We start from the raw sequence: 23631 nt of genomic DNA, 5'->3' as shown, positions 1-23631 counted from the left end.
TCCCTCTGGTCATGGTATGGCAGGCTCCTTCCCATCATTATATTTCAGGTCAGATGTCACCTCCCCAGAGAGGCTTGCCTAGACTATCCAACTACAGTAGCCACTCAGCCTCTTCTACCTCTCTGTACAGTACATTTTTCTAGATGTTTCTTTTCTTAATGACTCTTTTACACTGTTATTGTCCTGCCCCCCAGAATGTAAGTCCCATGAGATCAGGGTGTTTGTCTGTCTTGTTTGTCACTGTCCCTGTACAGGGCACAGGTGACACACACTAGGCCCGCAACCAATACTTGCAGAATAAAGGAAGAGCAGGAAGAGAGATGAACCTTTCTCCGTAGTTAAGACCTTAGCCACCTCTTTGAAGACAGAGAAAGGGCTACAAGCCAAGAAATGCAGGTGCCCTCTAGAAACCGGAAAAGACAAGGAAATGGATTCTCCCCAGAGCCTCCAGAAGTCACTTTAGCCCTGCTGACCACTGCAGACTCCAGCCCTCCAGAACTGTAAGATAATAAATTTGTGTTGTTGTAAGCCACTAAGTTCGTCACAGCAGCAACAGGAAACTAATGCTTTATCCAACAGGAAAAAGGCCAGAAGGGATTACAACTGGGGTTTCAAACTCAAAAGCCCTAGGGTACAGGCAGGTAAACGAAATGAGTAAAGCAGGACAAGAGGTTGTCTCTTCTAGAGAGAGCAGCTCCCACTCAGCTCTGATTCCTGTCATGCTGGAATGTGAACCACGTGTTGCCAACCTTCAGTATTTCAGGAAAAGCTAAATATATGTATGTTCGTGAGAGATCACTCAATTTTTAAACGTTGGCACCTAATTCAAACAATTTAAATAACACACAGACAAATAAAGCATATCAGTAAACTACAGAAAAACAAAAAAAAAGCCTCAGCCATGTCTCAAAATCCAGCTCAGACATGCCCTCTTCCACAACGCTTTCTGACCCAGCCGGCTTTCAGAGATCTCCCACACCTCTGGATTTTACCAAACCATCCACAATGGCATTCATCCATGCTCCCCACCTTGGGTGATGATAACAAATAATACTGGCTAAGACTGACTACTTGCCAATAACTATCTTCATTTCCCCTAATTCTAACCCCAACAGCAGCTCTGGAAGGTAGCATCCTTCCCATTTACAGATTTAAAGAAAAAAAAGAAGAAGAAGAATCAGCAGCTCAGAGAAGTAAATTACTTACTTACCACCCCCCCCCACCCCGCCCGAACCAAGACACCACTGCTCTAAGTGGCAGAGCCGAGATCTGATCTCAGGTTTGACTTTCAAAAGCCCATGCCTTTGCCACACTGCCAAGCAACTGCCCCCCATTCACCTCTACCTTCATCAACCACATAACAGATGTCTCCTACATGCAGGAATCAAACCTATGTTCAAGCCTGGCTCCCCCACTTACTGGCTTTCTTGTCTCTTAAATGAAACCAAGTCAAGGTACGTGGGAAAAATGGATAGCTGCCCAAAGATTCACGCCCTTTCCTTACTGTAAAGTCACTGAAGAGCGGTTGGTTTCCCATCCAGGACTTCATTTCCCAGGCCCCCTTGCATCTAGGCAGGATCACATGACTAGTTCTCACCAACGGAAAGAGGGTGGGAAGTGATATCTGAGTCAGGGCAGTTAAAGATGGACGCACCCTCTCCATACTCCTTCCCTTCCTCCAGCTGGAATGGTGGCATCACATGATGGAAAGTGCCTGGATCCCTGAATCACTCTTCTTCCTAGTGGAAGAAAGTCACCCACCAACCAGGAACACCCACTCTGGACTGCTACATGAACAAGAAATAAGGCTCTGCAATACAGAGTCACTGAAACTTTGAGATGTGTTACCACAGCTAGTGTTACTCTAATTAATACGGTGAATAAAATCACTCCGGGATAAAAATCACTACCTCCACCCCAGGAGAAAGCCTATTTAAGAAATACAAACAGGAAGCCAGCTCCTGGAGGAATGGGAGTAGAATCAAAAAGAGTTTCGGAAAATCGGAGTCATGTCTTCCAGAAGGAGGAACCATAAACACAGCCAAAAGCTCAAGGTGGCAAAGCCACCCCCACAAGGATGGGATCTGTGGACTAAGCCGAGCCCAAAAGCAGACGAGGGGCCTCACAGAAGGGGAGGATGAAGAGTTCGGAATTCTCAAAGGTGGGGCCAGCGCAGTTCTGGCCCCAGCCAATGATTCCCCTGGTTTGGGGCCAGTCGTGCCCGCAAATCCCAACATTTGCCTTAGAAGGTACAAGAAAACACCCAGATTACAAGAGAGAATGGACACTTCTTCGCTGCAAAAGTCCCCCCGGGCCCAAACTCATTAATACTACAACCATTGTTCTGAGTTTAAAAGAAAAAAACCTTAGAGTCGAAAAGGACAGAGAGGAGCAGACCCCTGGAGTGCCAAGTCCTTGCACAATTACATATTCAGGGTGCGTGTTGTCTCCAACATGCAACAGTGTGTGGGTGTGTGTATTTGTGCTTTGGAAAGTACACAAAGGACAGATTCAAGACTCCTCTTCATTTCTCTAACACCCTCCCCCTCCCCAACCGTAGGAGAAATTCCATCAACACTGAATCTAGCCTGAAACGAAACAGGAACAAGAGCCCCAGAGCACAGCAGCCTCTCTATTACTGAGGAGGCTCCTGCGGCAGGTCACACACAAAGCCAGCACTTCCTGTCCTCACAGTCCTGGCAAGGACCCAGAGTCCCACTTAACAGTCATCCCAACGAGGGCCCTCCTCTCCACAGGACCTGAAACAAGGAACGTGGGGCTTCTCATCTCTTTCTTTGGATGGCAACACAAACCCTCTCAGCTTCCAAACTTCCCAGTTCCCTCGGTCATCTGCCTGCAAGGTCCTCGCTCAATCTATCTACCGCTTCTCCTCCAAATCCTTCCCTTCTTCTCTGCTCCTAAGACCAGCACCCAAGTCCAGGCCCTCTGTACCCCGACGCTGGGATCCTGCACTGGCCTCGGAACAGGCTTCTCAGTTCCCAGTGTCTCCCTTCTCCAATCCACACTGAACACTGCTCCCGTTGATTGATCGTGTCACTCTCTTATTCAAAGACCTTCAGTGGGTCCCTACTGTGTAACAGAAACCTAAACTCCTGACTCTGGTGGCTCCTGAGTGGCCTTGACCAGACCCTATTATTCTTTCTTCTTTAGGGTTATCATTATTCATGTTCTCCTACTTCCATGGATTTGCCCATGGTATTTCTTGCACCTCTCTACCTATAAGCACCCAAATTCTATCTGTTCACATTCCAATTTAAATGCATTTCCATCATGAAGCCTTCCTTGACCCTGCCAGCTTAAAATATTCCCTCTCACCTATGAGTTCAGTCCACACTTTAAATCTGTGCTTAGCATTAGAGTAGCCACCAGACACATGTAGCCACCAAGCACTTGAAATGTGGCTAATGTGACTGAGAAACTAAACGTCTGATTTTATTTCAACTAATTTAAATATAAATTTTAAAACTGATGCTCAAGGCTCAGATATTACAAAACTTTTAAGTATGTTTAGAACAACTTTGGTATGTAAGGCCACTTTTTCAACTGTAAATTTTATGAAATCTAAATACAGATCAAATATTTCCAACAAACATTCCACATTCAAGTTGAGATGTTTTGTAATGAAATACATACCGGAATTGAAGACTCAGTATAAAAAAAGAAATGTAAACTATCTCACTAATGATTTTTTATACTGATGATGTGATGAAATGATAATATTTTGGACATACCGGGGTAAATAAAATGTATTATTAAAAATAATTTCACTGTTTCTTTTTACTTTTTTTTTACTATGGCTATTAGAATAGTTAAAACTACATATGTGCCTCATATACTTCTACTGGACAGTGCTGATTAAGTTCTTTCCTATGACATTTACTAGTCACATTTTGTGTTAGATTTGTGACTGGGGCTATCTACTCTTTAACCTCTTTAAGGGAATATTTTCCCTCATTCATTTCTATAATAGTAATAATAACAACAACAGAAATAGCAGCTAATATAATGAGACTTATTAGGTGACAGACATGCTTTAAGCATTTATATCTATTAACTCATTTGATCCTAACAACAGCCCTAAGAGATAGATATGTCACTGTCCCATTTTTGCTGGTGGGGAAACTGAGACGCAGAGAGTTTACCTGACACTTAGGAGTTTGAGGTAACTTACTTGAGGTCAAGCAGCTAGTTAAGTGGCAAATCTGCCACCTGAACCCAGACAGTTTCTAGAGCCCATACGCTTACCTGTATGCTAACTGCTTGCCTTTTACATTTGTCCCAATACTTGGCCCTGATATGGCAGTCAGGAAATATGTACCAGACAAGCAAAACACAACTTCCCCTGCCTTGTAAGGCAGATGGCTAAGCTACAGCAATAGAAATGATAACCAAAGATTATAAAAGAAAAATGGGGGGGGGGGTAGTGGGGAGGGAAGTGAGAGAGAAGAGGACAGCAAGAGTACAAAAATATGTTTGTGAAGCCTAAACAAATAGACACTTCTGCAATAAAAGTGCCGCCAGCTCATATCAAGCAAGCTTAATTTTTTGTGCTTTCAGGATGTTGCTGGAAAACACATTTTTCCAGGATTAGAGCTTCAACTTCCTCATTTAGGGAGGAGCCATCCAATTCTGATATTCCAGATCCATTAGCAGGAGGTGAAACACTGAGGGAAAGCCTGGAACATCACTGGGGTTTGGCCAGAGTCGCTGCCATTCCCAAAGCTGAATAGGAAATTGCTTTGGGTCTATTAGGTCACACCTAATGTCAAAGACAGAATTTTAAAACATCAATCAGGGTATTAGACCAAAAACCAGCATTATGATACCAAAAAAAGTTGGCTCAGGAACAGCACCCAGGACCAAGAACATCAAGATAAACTTGGCTTGGCTACAAGAACGTCCCCTACCAGTAAACACAGATTTTATCCTAACTCCAGGCAAAAGAAAACTGAAACCTAAATACCAACACTACAAAGCTTCCAGCACACCCTTAACTGGAAACCTTCGAAGGTTACTGCAAGTAATACTCACAGGTCAAATCTTTCCATACGATGAGGCCTCACCTAGAGGTGAAGGTTCATAAATAAAGCAGAACTAGTAGGAGTTTGGCTGCTGCTCCACAACAGCCTGTGAGACCCTTTCAAAGGAGAGACCCAGTTTCGGAAAACAGTGTGCTAGTGCTATGAGGGTTAAGGTTATGTGTCAACTTGACTTGCTAAGGGATTCCCAGATAGCCAGCTGGTAGAACATTATTTCTCGGTGTGTCTGCGAGGTTGTTTCTGGAAAAGATTAACATTTGAATTGGTAGACCCAATAAAGATCGCCCTCACAGATACACATGGGCTGCATCCAATCAGCTGAAAGGCAGAGAATGAAAAACACCACTGCTGAATCCAGCAGAGAATCCATGTGACAGGAGGCCCAAGTCCAAAGGCTGAAGCCTGGGCCTGACAGGAGGCAAGGAAGAGCCCATCAGAGGCACCCAGGCAGGAGAAGAAAAAAGGAGCTCCTTGAGGACAAGGACAAGGTCTGCCCTTCTTAAATGGTGGGATGCCCAGTTCCTCTGCTACTTACACCTCCTCAGGCCCAAGCTATGCTGGCTACCCTACCTACTCATCCAGCCCTTAGTCAAGATGAAACTTTGGTTCCTATGAAGCTGGTGAATCTTGTTCATCTAGAGAACAGAGGTGAATGGAAGAATTCTGTTACCAAAGCCCCACCCTAAACCCCACCAGTCTCTCCTTACCTCCCCCCGTCTACAGTACAGGGCCACCTCGGCTTTCTCACGTGCCAACAGCCCCCTTCTGGCCTGATCTGCTGCTTCTCCTACACTTACACATTGTTCTCCCACCTCCCCCTTCACCCCTTCAACCACTTCTACTTGCCAAACCCTCATCTTCAGGGGCCTCTCCTCTTTACACCTCCGCTTCCTCTCACGTCTTCAAGGAGCAAGTTCAAACCCACTGTGGTACAAAAAGTGCTACTGAAGGTCAACAGACTAAGGAATTCCATGGAACAGAGTCCCTACCCCACTCCTGAGATGACTGTGGAAATTCCATGGACATTTAAATCTGAAAAGTGCTGAATACTTCATCTGTTCCTTAGAGTTGTACAGTACACACTCATATATTAAAGGCCCTGAGAAATCCTACAGTTAAGAAACTGTTCAAATGGGCAAAGGACTTGAATAGACACTTCTCCAAAGAAGATACACAAATGGCCAACAAGCACATGAAAGGATGCTCAACATCACTAATCACCAGGGAAATATGAGTCAAAACCACGACATATTACCTCATATCCATTAGGACACCACCACCAAAAAAAAGAAATAACAAGTGCCGGCAAGGATGTAAAGAAATTGGAATTCTTGCACGCTGTTGGGGTAAATGTAAAATGGCATGGCCACCATGGGCAACAGTATGGAGGTTCCTGAAAAAATTAAAAATAGAATTACTATAGGATCCAGCAATCTCACTTCAGGTATATATCCAAAAGAATTGAACAAGATCTCAAAGAGACATTTACAGATCCATGTTCAGTGCAGCATTATTCACAAGAGCCAAGAGGTGGAAGCAACCTGAATGTTCATACACAAATGAATAAAGAAAATGTAGTATGTGCATACAATGGATTATTATTTAGCCTTATAAAAGAGGAAATCCCGTCATAAGCTACAACATGGATGAACCTTGAGGACATTACACTAAGTGAAATTAAGCCAGTTACCAAAAGACAATACTGCATGATTCCACTTAGATGAGGCACCTAAGGTGGTCAAATTCTTAGAAAGTAGGATGGAAGTCGGCGGGGACAGGGAGAGGTGTTCAGTGGCTGTAGTTTCAGGTTTGTAAGACGAAAAAGTTCTAGAGATCTGCTGTACAATTATGTGCACACAGTTAACACTGATGCATTGTACAGTGGTGTGAAAAATGGTTAAATGTTAAGTTTTTTTACCACAATAAAAAAAAAAAGGAACTGTTCCGCTCATTTCACTATGTTCTTGACCCCTGACTACATTTTTTGCAGAACACCTTACAAAACACAACAGGAATGCTGTAGAATACGGTTTGGGAAACTCTGTTCTAAACATCAAAATATCCTGAATGTCATGCTGTCGCCTCAAATCATCCAATCCCTTTGGTTATTCATTTCAGCCCTTCATTTGCTTCTGAGGCCAGGAAGTCTCCTGTGCCTCCAAGCAGGGGTCCAATCTTGATGCTGTCCCCAGGTTAACACTGGCCTGATATTGTCACGACCATATGGTTTGCCACCGTTGGAGAAGGGGCAGAAAGGAGGTCAGCTAGGGTGGACCTCTTTGGGGAACTTAGCTTCAGCTAACAGTAATACCCTTATCTGCCACCCCCTCCATCATGGCAGACCCTCATCAGTCATGTCAGTGCCACACGTGATCTCACATGTGAGCACGCACGCACACACACACACACACACACACGCACACACACGTACTTATACACTCACAGTGACCAAGGGTAAACACCAAGCTACTACACTGATCAAATTCTCACCCAGGACTCCGGATTTGGAATTAAGGTTCTGGTTCAATCTGGTATCTTGAAAGTAACAGATAAAGAGATATATATGCAGAAATTGTGGGGTGGCCATCTATTCACTATCTACCTTGTTGCCTGAGACAGAAAGAAACTTATCTGCAGCAAGAGCTGAAACCCCTCCCATTCCAGTCCTCCTAGGGGGCCAGCTGCACCCTGCCCTCAGGTTCCACGGGACATCCTACCTGAGGCACAACTCCAGAGAGTACCATTCACAACCTGGAGTTGTGCCAGTGCAGTGGCCCTGCCCCTAAGTCCTTATAAAGCAGCACTTTTATTGCTCAGAGTACTTCAAGGTGGTTTCTATTGCCTGCAACTAAAGAATTCTAGAACACCAGTATTTTTGACTATTGCTTTTTACTTCCTTAGGCTTTTGCCAGAGGAACTTACCACCTTGTTTCTGAAAAGCACCCTAAGCTTCCCTGCTTCTCTGCCTTTGCTCCTACTAATCCTTCTATCTAGAATCCCTTCCCCCTTCTCTATTTACCCAACTCTATGCGTCCTTCAAGGCCACGTTCACATGCCTCCCGTGCCCATGAAGCCTTCCATCACCCTCCCCTCTTACCCTCAAACATCCACAGCCCTCTGCCCAGATTTTCTTGATGGAACATCCACATTCCACCTTGCAATATAGACACGTGTATGCGTATCTTAACTCCATCACTAAACTGTCTGCTTCTTGAGACCAGGACCATTCTCATCTTTGTGTCATGTACCATACCTAAGGCAGTGCACATAAACAAAGGCTATAAAAAGTATATGTGTAGATGACTCTATGGAAGAATAGCACTTTGTATACCGTCTCAGGTCTCTACTAAACCGTAAACACGGGAGGGCAGGAATTCAAACTTAAATTCGTCTTTGTAACCCTGCAGTACCATGACCATGGTGTAGGCATCCAAACACCTGCTGACTCAATGAGCTAAAAAAGTAAATCCTAGAATCCTTTCGTCCTCTGCTTTTCAGCCCCATCACATGCAGTCTCCACCTCTCTAAACCCGACTCTCCCATAATTAAATCACTCGTGTTCTCAGATATAGAGGGCACTTATTGAAATGCTTCCGCCAAAGGCAGTGGCTGGGGGGATGACGGGGGTAATATACAGAATCATCCCTAAAACCTGCTAAAGTGGAGATCCAAGATGAATTTCTGGCTGCCCTTCTGGCTGTGCCAGTGGGACAGGACAGTCTGGATGGGGAGAAGGGAGGCAGGACAGACAATTCTGCTGGGGACATGGTGTGGCAAAGGAGATGGGGTAAAGTGCATCAGCAACAGAGAGGTCCAGACTTCTGCCCCTTCGTTTATCTCCTAATTCTTCCACAATTTATTGAAAGCTAGCTATATACACTGGAAATAAGGAAGCCAGGGCCACATCAATAAGCATTCAGTGAGACTCTACTGGACACAGGTCCCTGTGCCTAGCCCTGGAGAACATGCTTAGATGTGAGTTGACAACTTGAATCCTACAAACACATTGGGGCTGAGGGAAAGGAATAAAAAGAAACGAGGGGCTGACGAGTTCCATCACCAGCCCATCTCCACTCAGTACCTGGTGGGCATCTCCCGACGGGATGATGTAGGCCTGGATTGGTTCTGTCACATACTCCAGGTTCCTCATGGCTTGTCTCAGCTGCCGAAGCAGCTCCGAAGTTACCTTTGGAGCCATTCTGCTGTCTGCAACAACAGGAGAGTTTGTACCAAAACCAGACTGCTCCACGCCACTCAATGACTAGTTAAGTACCAGAGTGGTACATTTGTTATAACTGATGATCTATATTGACACATCACGATCCCCCGAAGTCCACAGTTTACATTAGGGTTCACTGTTGGTGCTGTATACTCTATGGGTTTTGACAAATGTATAATGACACGTATCCATCATTATGATTTAATAGTTTAATAGTTTTCATTGCCCTAAAAATCCTCTCTGCTCAGTCTATTCATCCTTCTTTCCCCTCCCCCCAATCCATTGGAATGACTAATCTTTTTACTGTCTCCATAGTTTTGCCTTTTCCAGAAAGTCATATTGTTGTAATCTTACAGTATATAGCCTTTTCAGATAGGCTTCTTTCACTTAGCAATATGCATTTAAGATTCCTCCATGTCTCTTCATGGATTAATAGTTCATCTCTTTTCATTGCTGAATAATATTCCATTGTCTGGATGTACCACCGTTTGTTTATTCATTCACAAACTGAAGGACACCTTGGTTGCTCCCAAGTTTTGGTGATTATGAATAAAAATAAAACATCCATGTTGCAGGTTTTTCTGTAGATGTAAGTTTTCAATTCCTTTGGATAAATACCAAGGCACATGATTGCTGGATCACATGGTAAGAGTATATTTGGTTTTGTAAGAAACTACCAAAATGTCTTCTAAAGTGGTTGTACCATTTTGCATTCCCACCATTAATGAATGCAAGTTCCTGCTGGTCCACATCCTAGCCACCATTTGGTGTTGTCAGACTTTTGGATTTTGCCAACCCATTTTTTAAACAAATAAAAAATACCTGACTTAACCAAAAACATCCTAATGTACAATGCTGTAAGTAATTTACGTTGAGGCTATTGTACTACAGGTTATCCTCAAGAATTTACACCCTGGCTCACTGTGGCTTGTACTCTGCTAGGTATAGATCCTTTTTTTGGTTTTTTTCTTTAGCATTTTTATCTGCTGCTTCTCCATCATCACCAGCACCTTAGGCTATAAAAGCCTGTCTTTATGGTTATCTCCAACAGATTCCCCTACGAGGTACCATACTACTACTATTGGGACTCACTGAAAAAGTGCCCCATTTTATTCATAATCTGCAAGGGCAGCTTCAGCTGCTGGCCTCAGGGCTCCCACTCAGAAGTCTCCAAAAGACAGAAGTACTCAAAGAGAGAGACAATGGAAATGGTCCTATTCATGATTCAAACATGTCCATGATCCCTGCATTACAGATGCTTCTGAATACTTTTCAGAGGGACATCCTTTCCTTTTGTCTGACCTACTGAGCCTATAATTTCTCATGTACTTGAAAAAGAGGGATCAGAAGTATCTAATCGGACCTAAATTTATATGTCAATACCTCCATTGGGTTCAAAATGAAGCCTATTATGACCTCATAAGCTTGCCAGTATCTGAAAACTTTATTATGACGTCTTTCAGGAGCTTCAGAATAAATCTGTGTTTCCGAACCATATTTCTGAGCAATTTAACATTTTTAAAAGTCAAGCAAAAACGTAGACATCCTTTGGAGCAGTATTCCAACCTTGGCTGCACATAAGAACTACCTGGGGAACTTATTTAATTAGTCTGGAGTACAGCCTGAGCATCTGGAATTTTAAAAAGCAACTATATGACAGCAGCCAGTATATTTTCTTTCAAGATCATTAATTTCCTCATAGAATTGGGCTTCTATTTGGGCACATCCTGACTTAACAGATTTTGATGGCACTGACTAGGTGTTTATAGCACTGACTGTAGTATGGATCGATATTTTGTTACTGACTTCATCAATGAAGTCAACAGAACTAACGGCAAGCACAAAATCCTCAGTTACAAACTGAAAACCATCAAAGGCAAAATGGAGCCGGTCAAAGACATCCTCTGCTTCCTGGTCACCACAACCGTCCTCCTCAACACCACATTCTGACCTTCATCACCATCTCTTGCCTCATCATTACATTCCTCCTCTTGACTGGCCTCCCCAGAATCACCAGCATCCTCAGTTTCACTCCACTACAGTGGCATCTTCACACTTCCCTCCACAATGCCACCTGCCCCCCTCACCACTATTAACATCTCCCCTGAGCCTTCCTTCCTCATCCTTCATGCCCTTCATATTTGGTCGGTGTCCTGAGTCTGATGCAGCCACTTGTCACCTATATCAGACCCAATGAAAGAACTCCCAATACCACAACTAACAGATAAGATGTGATAAGGGGTGGGAAGCAGCTGCATAGCACAGGGATATCAGCTCAGTGCTTTGTGACCGTCTGGAGGGGTGGGATAGGGAGGGTGGGAGGGAGGGAGATTCAAGAAGGAAGAGATATGGGAACATATGTATATGTATAACTGATTCACTTTGTTATAAAGCAGAAACTAACACACCATCGTAAAGCAATTATACCCCAATAAAGATGTTAAAAAAAAAAAGATGTGATAAGGGGCAGTGGCTGAGGCAACGAATGGGCTGTGGCAGTGGAAGCACCTATCAAGGAGGAGGATACAATGGGCAAAGGTGGCTGAGGGAGAGGTGGCCACAGGCCAACAGGCCTTAAAAGTGACTGAATGGGTGAGCAGCTAGAGCTGAGGAGGAGACAGAGCAGGTATAATTATAAGACCCAGCCACTGAGGTGGAAGCAGTTGAAATGAGTCAAGATGGCGGAGGTGAAAATTATGGCTGGTGATCCTCATAGGGTAATTTTTATGAGGATTAAATGGGCTACTATATACAAAGCACTTAGAAATAGGGCCTGGCATATAGTAAATGTTCTGTTTGCAATTACTAGAGGTAGATACACAATTAACTAACTATGAAAGCAACGTGATAAATGGTGCATTAGGTGTATATATTGCTTCTCCTTAAGGCAGAGACCATGTCATCTTCATCTCTGAATCCATGTATCTAGCCAAGCACCTAACATATGCATACACTCACTCAAAGATGGCTGAATGAATATCACAACTTTGTGTCTATGATCTTTTAAGACTCAGCATAACAGTAATGAATCTTCAGTGAAAGAAAGCTAGGATCCTAGAAGATGCTGTATAATAGCATCTGCTCATTCCATATCCCATTACTTTTCAGAAATGTTAGAAGCAGCCAAGAGCTAATCAGGGTGTGCAGGGAAGCGGGGAGCCAAGAACAACAAACCTAGGCCATGATGTAAAATTAGCCCATACATTGCCAGGCATTTTTAAATCATGCTTTAAAAAGAATGACTCATTTGAAAGTCTCTTGCATATGTGGGTCTGCTTTTAGACATAAGCTCCTAAACCTTCAGCCTTTATCACAAACAAAAGACTTTTCACTGCTTGGAAGTACATGAAGAGCACACCCTATTTACCTCACTGGGTGGCTAGGAGAATTTAACATGACAGCATGTGTGAAAGCTCCATGCACAGCATCTGATACATTGTAGAAGCTCAAGAAATATTATTTGAATCTGAATCTGAAGCACCAGCTGGGATTCCTCCATGCCTTGTTATAAGAGAAGGGACTAGTTTACTCCAATTTCAGCATCTTAACATTTGTACAGATGCCAAGCTGCTTTTCCAGCATCCATAGCTTTAGAGATGGTGGTTTGTTTCTCTGTCCCACTGCTGAGCAAGGGCCAAGGGCTTTACATACATTAGTGGTTAATTCTCACAATAATCCCCCCCAGGGAGATTTCACTATTCCCATTTTACAGATAAATAAACAGGAGTTAAATCCTTGCCCAAATCAGCTGGGTCATCAGGACCAGGACCCCAGCTCTAGCCAATCACCAAGCCCACGCTCTATTAGATCATATTATCTAGGGGACATAACAGAGGCTCTCTTAAAGCATTCTAAGACCAAAGGAATCGAAACAAGTGGGCTCCAGTTTCCAGCTGGGATTTACAACCTCAGACAACTGAAGCTTTCCAGTTTCCAGCTGGGATTTACAACCTCAGACAACTGAAGCTCCCTGAACCTCTATTTCTTCATATGTAATAAAAAGAAAGGTAAGTTCTCTTCAAACTCTAAATTCAATTATTCTATCACTTTTCCCTTTCCTGCTTCCTCTTTTTCCCATTCCTTCCTCTCCTCCCTCCTAACACGGCCCCAAATGTGTTGGGTACATCCACATTTTTAAAGAAAAAGGACCTAAAATTGGATGTAGCTGCAGCATTGACCTTCCAAAGAAAGATCCGTTACGGTTTCTAATGTGCTTCACGGAATTGATTTTTTCAGTCAACTAGAAGGAAACACTATAGTTCTCCTGGGTAGCCCACAGAAAAGCACCAGTTTACATGGGCCAGAAATATAGAAATACACCACTTTTCAGAATTCAGGTTTCTGGCAACCCAATAATATAACTAACCAGTCCTGGGAAGAGGATACGGTTCCAGAAAATTTTCCCAAAAAGATTTTCCTGAATGCCCATTCAATTTATAAAGCACAATAATACACCATAAACTTTTCTTATTTCATAGTCTTATGATGAAAACTGAAAGCTAATCTCTAAGGTGGTCAATAAAGGATTACATTAGAAATTAGAAAAATCAGAATAGGACTTTTTCAATAACAACCTGTCTCTACCACTACCACCACCGTCACCACCATCCCAAGAACAGGAAATGCAAAAACCATAACTCTAACTTTCTACTGAAAAATAACTATACGTACACACACACATAAAAACAATAACCAACAACCCGGGAAACCAAAAGACAAAATGGTTTTTAATTTCCAGATATATATCCCTTCATCCCCACACATGATCAATTATTAATCCCTTACCCTCTCTTCTCTCCCAACTTGGTGTTGGGGTGAGGGAACCCAAAATCCTTTTGAGATGTTCCATCTCAGTAACAGATAAAATTATTACCTGTTTCTACACCTGGGTCTCCTGAGTGTGTCGCCTCGTTAGGTTCAATTATTCTTAGATTTTTCAGCTGAAAATCCTGGTAGTTTGCCCTAAGGAAGAGAAAGAACAGGATATTGCAGACTTTGACCTTAGTAAACGTGGCAAGGCTTAGTCAGAGAGGAACATCAACTTGACTTAGCCGTTTTCCTTCGTGAGTCAGAAGAACTCTCACCCCAGTATCAGTGATGAAATAAGTTTCAGATAAAACTTGCAGATACAACAAGACCATTGGCAGGTAAACCTTCTCAGTCTCAATCTCTAAGTCATGATTTCTCTTCAGCTATGTCTAATCTCCTGTTTAACTAGTCTAAAAATATTTTATTTGCAATGACTATATTTTTCACATGTACAGTTCTATTTGGTTCTTTTTCAAATTTGCCTGTCCTTTCTTCATGGTGTCATATTCCTTCACTATGGTTTCTATTCCTTCTCTTAGCTTTAATTATTTGGGGCCCTTATTTTAAAATTCATTTCAGACCCTCCACTAGAAGGTCTTGGAATAGTAATCCTCAAGTTTGCTCGGTCTGCTGGCTCCCTCTTGGTGGGTCATTCTTTTTCTTACAGACTCACAGACTATTTTATCTATGAGAATGAGACGTATCCTGGATTGTACAAGCACTACTGTCCCTGTTGTTTGCTTCTGAGATTAATTTTCACTTTAACTTCTCAGCAAGGAGATTTACATACAAGTGTCCTGTCCTCATACAAGGATAGTCTGGTGCCATGGACCCCAACTACGAAGGCCTACAGCGTGTAAAATCCCTCAAGGCTCAGTTTACCAGATGTCATGCAGGCTTTAAGCTCCCCTACATTTCTGGCACCTGAGGATTTCTCTTTCTTTCAAGCCCATTCAGTCAATAAATATTTACTGAATTACTGAAAATCTTCTATAATCCAGGCCCTATTCTAGACACAACAGTGAACAAAACAGAGAACATCTCTGACCTCAAGAGGTTTACATGGTGGGGCAGGGGAAAGCAGGAGGATCCTAGAAGGGGAGGATATAGGAGGAGAGGCAACAGACACAAGAAAACAGTCTAACAGGCAGTGAGTATGTGTTCTATGAAAAAAAGTCAAGCAGGGCAAGGGGAAGACTGTCAGAGAGGTAAGAGGAAAGGTTATTTTAGATGGGGTTGCCAGGCAAGGCCTCTTTACTAACAGATGACATTTTAGCAGAGACCTAAACAAAAGTGAGGGATGGAGCCATGTGGATGTCTAGGGGAAGAACACTCCAGAAAAGGGGAAGAGCAAGTGCAAGGGCCCTAACGCATGGTATACCTGAAGGAAAGCAAGGAGGCCAGTGTGGTATTGATGTGTGTGTTGGAGGACAGGGAGGTAAGTGGTTAGGAGACAAGATCAGAGGCAACAAGGAGCCTGTTGTTGGCTATAGAAAGGGTTTTAGATTTTATTCAGCTATGAACTTAAAAATAGTTTTAATTTTACCACACTTGTATGTGCTTAGACCACCACACAGCCAGACATTTTCACCAGTCACTCCAGGCCTGCTCTTAGATGGCTGCTACTTTAATTTCCTTGGACAGAATGAGGTGTCCTTTACTGGGGGAACCGTATATTCTTTCATTAAAAAGTAAGGTACCTAAATATTTCTTATAAATATAAATGCAAATATCCTCAACAAAATACTAGCAAACTGAATCCAGTAAGATATAAAAGGATCACACACCATCACCAAGTGGAATTTATCCCAGGTATTCAAGATTGGTTCAACATATAAAAATTAATGTAATACACAACATCAATAGAATAAAGAACAAAAACTACATCATCATCTCAATAAACACAGAAAAAGCATTTGACAAAATCCAACACCCCTTCATGATGAAAGTACTCAACAAACTAGAAAAGGAGAAGTTCCTCAGTCTGATCAAGAATACTACAAAAGCCATGGCTAACATCAACCTTAATGTCAAAAGGCTGAATGCTTTCTCCCTAAGATCAGGAACAAAATAGAGATGTCCACTCTTGCTACCTCTAGTCAAGATTGTGCTGGAGGTCCTATCCAGGGCAATAAGGCAAGAAACTAAAACAAAAGCCATCCAGATTAGCAAAAAAGAAGTAAAACTATCTCTACTGCAAATGGCATTATCTTCAATATAGAAAATCCTAAAGAATCCACACAAAAAATCAGAACTAGCAAACAAGCTCATCAAGAATGCAGGATACAGGGCATTCCCTGGTGGTCCAGTGGTTAGGACTCCACGCTTCCACTGCAGGGGCACGGGTTCGATCCCTGGTTGGGGAACTAAGATCCTGCATGTCATGTAACGTGGCCAAAAAAAGAAGAAGAATGCAGTATATTAAATCAATATACAAAAATCTGTTGTATTTCTACATACTTGCAATGGACAATGCAAAAATGAAATTAAGAAAAGTTCATTTATGACAGCATCAAACCAATAAATACCTAAGAATAAATTTAACAAAAGAGGTAAAAAACCTATACTCTGAAAACTACAAAGCATTTTGAAAGAAATTAAAGAAGACCTAAATAAATGGAAAGACTTTCCATGTTCATGGGTTGGAAGACAATATTGTTAAAATGGCAATACTCCCCCAAATAATCTACAGATTCAATGCAATTCCTATCCAATTCTGGCTGGCTTCTATGTAGAAATTTACAAGCAGATCCTAAATTCATACAGAAATGCAAGGAATCCAGAATAACCAAAACAATCATGAAAAAGAACAAAGTTGAAGGATTCACCCTTCCTGATTTCAAAACTAATAAACCTACAGTAATCAAGACAGTGTGGTACTGGCAAAAGGATAGACTTATAGATCAATGAAATGGAATTCAGAAATAAACCGTCACATTTACTGCCAATTTTTTACAAGGGTACCATTCAATGGAGAAAACTATAGTCTCTTCAACAAATGATGATGGGACACCTGGATATTCACATGTAAAAGAACCAAGCTGACCATCTACCCTCACACTATATACAAAACTTAACTCAAAATGGATCACACAGACATAAATGTTTTTTTAGAAGAAAACACAGGCATGAAGAAAACACTGCCTAACCTTGAATTAGGCAATGATTTCTTAGATATGACATCAAAAGCACATGCCCCAAAACAAAAATAAATAGACTGGACTTCACTAAATTAAAGACTTTTATGCTTCAAAGGATACCATAAAGAAAGTGAAAAGACAACCCATAAAATAAGAAAATATTTGCAACTCATATATATGATAAGATTCTAGTATCCAGAGTATATAACTATTACAACTCAAAAATAAAAAGACAAATATTACAATTTTCAAATGGTCAAAGGCTTTAATAGCTATTTCTCCTAAGAAGATATACAAATGGCCAATAATCACAGGAAAAGATTTTCAACATCATCATTCATTAGGGAAATGCAAATCAAAACCACAATGAGATACCACTTCACATCCACTAGGAAGATTATAATTAAAAACAAACAAACAAACAAAAAAAACCGGACAGTAACAAGTATGGGCAAGGATGTGGAAAAATTGGAACACCCAGACATTGCTGGTGGGAATGTAAAATGGTATAATAGCTTTGGAAAATTGTCTAGCATTCCTGAAAAGATTAAATACAGAGTTAGCCTATGACCCAGCAATTCCACTCCTAAGTGCATACCGAAGAAAACTAAGTCCACATAAAAGCTTACACACAATCAGCCTTTATCGCCTTTGTGCTTCTGTCTGTATTCCAACCCCCTTCCCCGCACTGGATCCTGCTGGAAGCAGCCTGGTCTGTTTCTGAGGCCCGGGTTCCTGTTCCGCTAACCCAACTCTCTAGTCACGTTTGCTTGGCTGTGTAACCAAATAGTTGGGATCACAGAAGAAGTCCCCTTCCCTGCATGTCAGCACAGAGGCTGTGACTGCCACCCCGGTTCCCCGCCAAGTGCCCTGTGCCCGAACCCGTCCCCGGCGTTGCACTGCGTGAGTTATGAGGTGCCTTTCCCGGAACCCTCCTCTCGCTTGGACCCAAGAGAGACGACAGCTCTGGCTGGGGCTCTTGGTTTCGAGAGGGTCTGGACTGGTTTGGGTGCTTTAAAATAGATTTTTTAGTTCAGTGGTGCTTATGGGGGACACGGGAATAGAACTTCAGTGTGAGACTTGGGTGACGGGAAAGTTAAATATTGGTCTTTTTTATTATTTTTTTTTGCTTTGCTATTGTTACCACTTTTGTCTCCATGTTAAAATGCCCAAAATGGAAAAAAAAAAAAAAAGCTTACACACAAATGTTCATAGCAGCATTATTCATAATGGCCAAAAAGTAGAAACAACCCAAACGTCCATCAGTTGATGGATAAATAAAAGTGGTCTCAACTCACAATGGAATATTATTTGGCAATAAAAAGGAATAATTACTGATACATGTTACATCACAGTAAACCTGGAACACATTTTATGCTAAGTGAAAAAAGCCAGTCAAATTAGACCATATATTGTTTGATTCCATATTCAGTGTCCAGAATGGGCAAATCCATAGAGACAGAAAGTAGATTAATGGTTGCCTAGGGCAGCGGTGGAGTTGGGGAAATGAGGAGTGACTGCAATGTGTACAGGGTTTCTTCTGTGGAGGATTAAAATGTTCTAAAAATTGACCGTGGTAATGGTTGTACAACTCTGGGAATATTCTCAAAACCACTTAATTGTACTTTTTAATAGGTGAATTGTGTGGTACATGAATTATATCTCAATAAAGCTGTTATATTTTACAAAGTAAGAAACCTTTTCTCGGACAGCGATACAAGTCACATTCTCACCTGATCTCCATTGACTTCATAGGCACATTTACAAGATGGTGAACCAAGGAAGTCAATTTCTCTATTCAAATTTAACTGGTGCCAGTGACTGGTTCAGACACAGGACAAGAGAGCTGGAGGGAGGTTATTCAGAAGTAGCCCTATTCATTCACTTCACAAGAGAAGAAACAAAGATAACTTGCCACAGGCCATACACATCAGGAGCTGCAAAGCCAAGACCAGAAATCAGGTCTGACAGCTGATGCTCACAGAGAACTTGAGTTTAAGCTCTCTCTGTCAGCATCACCACGTCCACCTGCCTGTAAGGATCAAAGGAGCCACAAAGCAGCTAAACATTAAAATGGTCATGCTCCTGTCATACCCTGGTCTCTGTAGAGTCCAAGATCCATCTACCCTTCACTTACTTGGACAGACACATTCTCAGACTCTCAGTCAAAGCAGGGCTATCATTAAATGTTAGAGCTAGAATATACCTCAGGGATGATCCAGCTCAGCTCCCCCCTCTAGAAAGAAACTGAGAAACAGAGATCACACAATTCGCTCAAGGCCTCGGGGCTATAGGATGACACAGCTAGAACTGGAGTCCAGGCCTGTCAACCTCCAGCTCAGTGCTCTTCTCCTGCCCAGGACTTCTTCAGTCTACACCTTCTCAGTGTCATGATGTGTCATGAGATGGGTAAGAAGAAAGAAGCATGCAGAGAACTTCCTGTTCAATCTTTTTATAAGATGGTTATGGCACATTTTTCTCCCTCTCTCTTTTTAAAGAACTCCCCGCAGTGTTGTTACCCTCCCCCTTCCCCCAGTCCATGATGAGAATCGTACATGTATATCATTCAGGATGGGGCAAAACAAGGACCAAAATGCTCAATCATGCCCTGTGAGGTGAGACAAGGGGAGAATGGAACAAGTTCTAGGATGAAGAAGTGGGCAATGTTATTTTGCCTACCCAGAATCCAACCCTCCTTCTTTTGATCAGAGCACCTAGGTTTTCTTTCTGAGAACGTCTCTTCTCCACTTTCAGTCCACAGAGTTGGAATGAGCCTCACCCATTCACCCACCAAGTACTGGGACCCAGACCTGCTCAATCCACCCCTCCAAACCACAATGATCGGTTCTGGGATGGACATTAGGATCAAATCAGTCCAGCAAGGATCAGATCTGGAATTTCTGCTCCAACCATTGGGTAAAAGGGCTCTATTTCTGCGGGGGCTGTCAGACTAGAACTGTCATAACCTGCCAAAGGAGAAAGTCTGCCTGAGAATGAAGCCAACACTGAAGAAGTCAGAGCCAAGAGGTGTAAGAGAGAAGCCAAGTCTGATGCCAGTGTGGTCTCGTGGACTCAGCTGCACTAGAAGCCAGCTCACCCCCTTACCTAAGTCCATTTGAGTTTAGTTTCCATCACCTAAACTAAGTCATGTTTACACTGAATGGCACTCAAATTCTGCCATTAGGGGAGGTGCCTGGGGCAAATGGCCTCCCTTCTCTCAGCCTCTCAATTGCCTCTTGTGTGAGGTAAGGAGGCTCTCTCAGCTGATACTGAAAGACCCTTCTACCCTTAAAATGTTGTGATTCTATGAATCCAGCAAAGACCAACTTGGTCCTCAAAGGCTACTTCTCAGCCTATAAGTTTCTAGAAAGAGAACTCATTATCCACTTGCCTGACCCCACTTCCAGCACTTAACACATAGGCAGCTCCTTCCCCATGCAGGTTAGCCGCACATCAGACACCCTTCCACCGAGGGGGCAGGTCCTCTACTCATCCCCAACATGCTGTGGCAAGGCCAAGTCCAAGTCAAGGTCAGCTTGGGATCTGTCCACTCACAAACACAAGCACAAGCCATGGTCTGTGTTCAGCAAGTGAGTCTGGTCATGCTGTCCAGCCTCTTCATTCAAGTTGCAACTGTTCAGAGGACAGCTGATCCCGTGTGGATTGCCAGGGAGTTTGGCTTCTGGCCTTTGTGACATCTCAACGTATCTCTCAGTCTCCCATTTTGTCAGCTGCTCTGGTTAAGTATACCCTGGTTGTGGCGGAAGCACAGGCTGAAAGCCGTTTAATGTGAAACCAGAGGATTATCCTTCTCACCTCCCTGAATCCAGGGAGAACCCAGGGCAGGTTACTGGTGGGATTTTCCTGGAGATTATGCCCAAGTATTCCCGTACACAGCCTCTGAAACCATCTAGGTGGGAAGGGCCGCGGCTGCCGATCCTAGTGGCGGTGACAGATCAGGAAGACGAACTGAAGGTGTCATACTGTAATTTGAGAATTACATTCCCAGGGTAGAGGGGCGAGGGCAGGGGCTCGCCCGCCTCCCCGAACCCCGAGAGGGGCCAGGAGGGGTCAACTTCCTGCCACAGCGGGGCCTCTGGCCGGGCCGGGGAGGGGGCTGCGATGGCCACCGCCCCCTCAGGCCGAGCGCCGCAGCTCCGCACACACACTTGTCCGGGGACCCGGCTCGGGCTGCCCGGGGATGCCCGCGACCCCGCCGGAAACGAACCGGAACTTGCCCGGCTGCATGGCTCCCTCCCCGTGGCCTCGCTCGCGGGGCTCCGGTCAGCCCCGGCCGGCGCCCGACTGCGGTGGGCAGCCCACCGCTCCTCACCCGCTCGTCCCTGCCCTCCAGAGTGCAACATGCGCGCTCGGGGCCGGGGGTGGCGCGCGCTGCCCGGACACCGGCTCCGCGGCAGAGTGCCCTCACCTTACTCGCGGTGCCTTTCTGGAGGCTGCCATTCGGTGGTGACGTACCCCGGCCCACGTCACAGCAGCGCAGACCAGCTGATCTCCCGTGGACCTGCGAGAGGGAAGGAGGCCTGCCTCGCCCGCCTCTGTGACGTACGCCCGCGCCGCGGCCCCGCCCACCCTCAGGCACCCGCCCACCCGCCCTCCAGACCGCCCCACCCCCCGGGACCCGTCTGCGCTCCCATCCCAACCCGCATCGCGTCTTTCCTTGCGGCGAGCGAGAGGGTGGAGGCTGTGCCGCGGCGCGTCGGTTCTGTGCATTTTTCTCGCCATTCCCCAAGGAGGAAAAAGAAGGGCTTTGTCGGCTGAAGGGGCTTCGGCGCGATGAGCTGCCCTTCAGGGATGTTCTAGCTTTTAGGAGGACGTGGCCGGTTCTGGAAGTACCTCAGCACGACCTCACTTCCTGAAGCTTTACTATATCCCCCAGATCACTTATACAGGCAAAATCCCGCTGCACACTCCACTTGGATAGCCAATAGGCTCCTCAGACTTACAATGTCCGAACGGCACTCCTGGCCCAATGCACCAAAACAAAACTGTGCTCCACCAAACAATCAGTGGCTAGATCTTGGAGTCATCCCTGCCTTTTTTACACCCCACGTCCAGTCTGTCAGAAAATCGTGTCGGCCATGTCTTCAAAACAGATCCCTAATCCAACCGCTCCTCACTACCCACACCTGTCCCCCCTCTAGGTCTGCGTCACTACCTTCTCACCCTTGAGATTGATTACTCAGGCTTCCCTAATGCCACGGGCACCTGCACAGTCTAGTCTAAACACAGCAGCCAGCTCAGTCCTTTGAAGTCTGAGATCTTGTCCCTGCTCTGCTTAGCACTTTCTGATGGTTCCTCATTTCACTCAGGCTAAAATCTCTGCTTGATTTGCCCCTAACCATTTCCTGCTGTTCTCACACTGATCGCTCTGCTCCAGTGAATCTGACCTCTTTGCTTTCCTTGAAAAAGCCAGGCACACTCATGCCCCAGGGCCCTTGGACTTGCTCTTCCCCCCAAATCCAGGGTCCCTTCCTCACCTTTCCCTCCTCTTGCCTTCTAATCTTTGCTCAAGTATCACCTTCTCAACAGACCTACCCTGACCACCCTATTTAAAATTGTAAACCACCCCCAACATTCCTAATCCCCCTTAACCTGCTCAGTTTTTTTCTGTAGCACTTATTATCATTTAACATGATTTAAAAAATGTATTTATATGTATTGTATTCTGCCCCGTACTTTACACACACACACACACACACACCATAGCCATCAGTGCAGGAATGGTATCTGTGTTGTTTAATGATGAACAATACCTGACATGCAGTAAGTTCTCATTACATATTTTCTGCATCAGTGAATGTCCCCAGAATGTGCAGTACTCAAGGGTAGGGATGGTCGCTCTCTTGTTCATTGTTATGACCTGGTACTTAGAACAGCTCCCAGAACAGAGTCAGCACTTCAGAAATATTTGCTAAATGAAAGTGACTACATTTTTATTTATTTATTTTTTGCAGTACGCCTCTCACTGTTGCGGCCTCTCCCGTTGCGGAGCACAGGCTCCGGACGCGCAGGCTCCGGACGCGCAGGCTCCGGACGCGCAGGCTCAGCGGCCATGGCTCACGGGCCCAGCCGCTCCACGGCATGTGGGATCTTCCTGGACCAGGGCACGAACCCGTGTCCCCTGCATCGGCAGGCAGACTCTCAACCACTACGCCACCAGGGAAGCCCCGAAAGTGACCACATTTTTAAAAGCGATCTGCACCTCTTGCTTTGACCTTGGTGAACCCCTGATACACCTGTATCACAAGTAAGTTATGCTGCCTGCAAGAGCTTAGAGTTCTAGTTGTTATTCAGTCAGCATTTAGACAAGCTAAATTAGACCCTGTAGAAAAAAGTATAAAAGAACTAAAAGATGTGGCGCCTTGTAAAGCAGCAGACCGTC

General features: G+C 44.1%; 1 protein-coding gene across 8 annotated transcripts in view; it reads right to left on the bottom strand.

The window, feature by feature from the left end:
* XPNPEP1 (X-prolyl aminopeptidase 1) overlaps positions 1-22248 on the bottom strand; it is a 55750-nt gene extending 33502 nt beyond the window's left edge. Inside the window, exons 1-4 of one of the 8 annotated variants that reach the window (XM_060286017.2) lie at positions 22193-22248; positions 21658-21750; positions 14153-14241; positions 9142-9266 (exon numbers count right to left, since the gene is read on the bottom strand). In XM_060286017.2, the coding sequence (XP_060142000.1) occupies positions 9142-9266; positions 14153-14241; positions 21658-21689 (246 nt within the window). In that variant the 5' untranslated portion in view covers positions 21690-21750; positions 22193-22248. Of the gene's footprint in view, positions 1-9141; positions 9267-14152; positions 14242-21044; positions 21153-21456; positions 21477-21561; positions 21589-21657; positions 21751-21889; positions 22073-22192 lie in introns of those variants that run through there. The other 7 variants (XM_060286019.2, XM_030842516.3, XM_060286020.2 and 4 more) reach the window with 7 other exon arrangements.
* Positions 22249-23631: the final 1383 nt, after the last annotated feature.

Source organism: Globicephala melas, chromosome 16 (assembly GCF_963455315.2).
Source record: "Globicephala melas chromosome 16, mGloMel1.2, whole genome shotgun sequence".
In the NCBI taxonomy this organism is placed as follows: Eukaryota; Metazoa; Chordata; class Mammalia; order Artiodactyla; family Delphinidae; genus Globicephala; species Globicephala melas.
The sequence above is the reverse complement of the archived record's forward strand: the minus strand, read 5'-3'. Positions and strand labels throughout refer to the sequence as shown.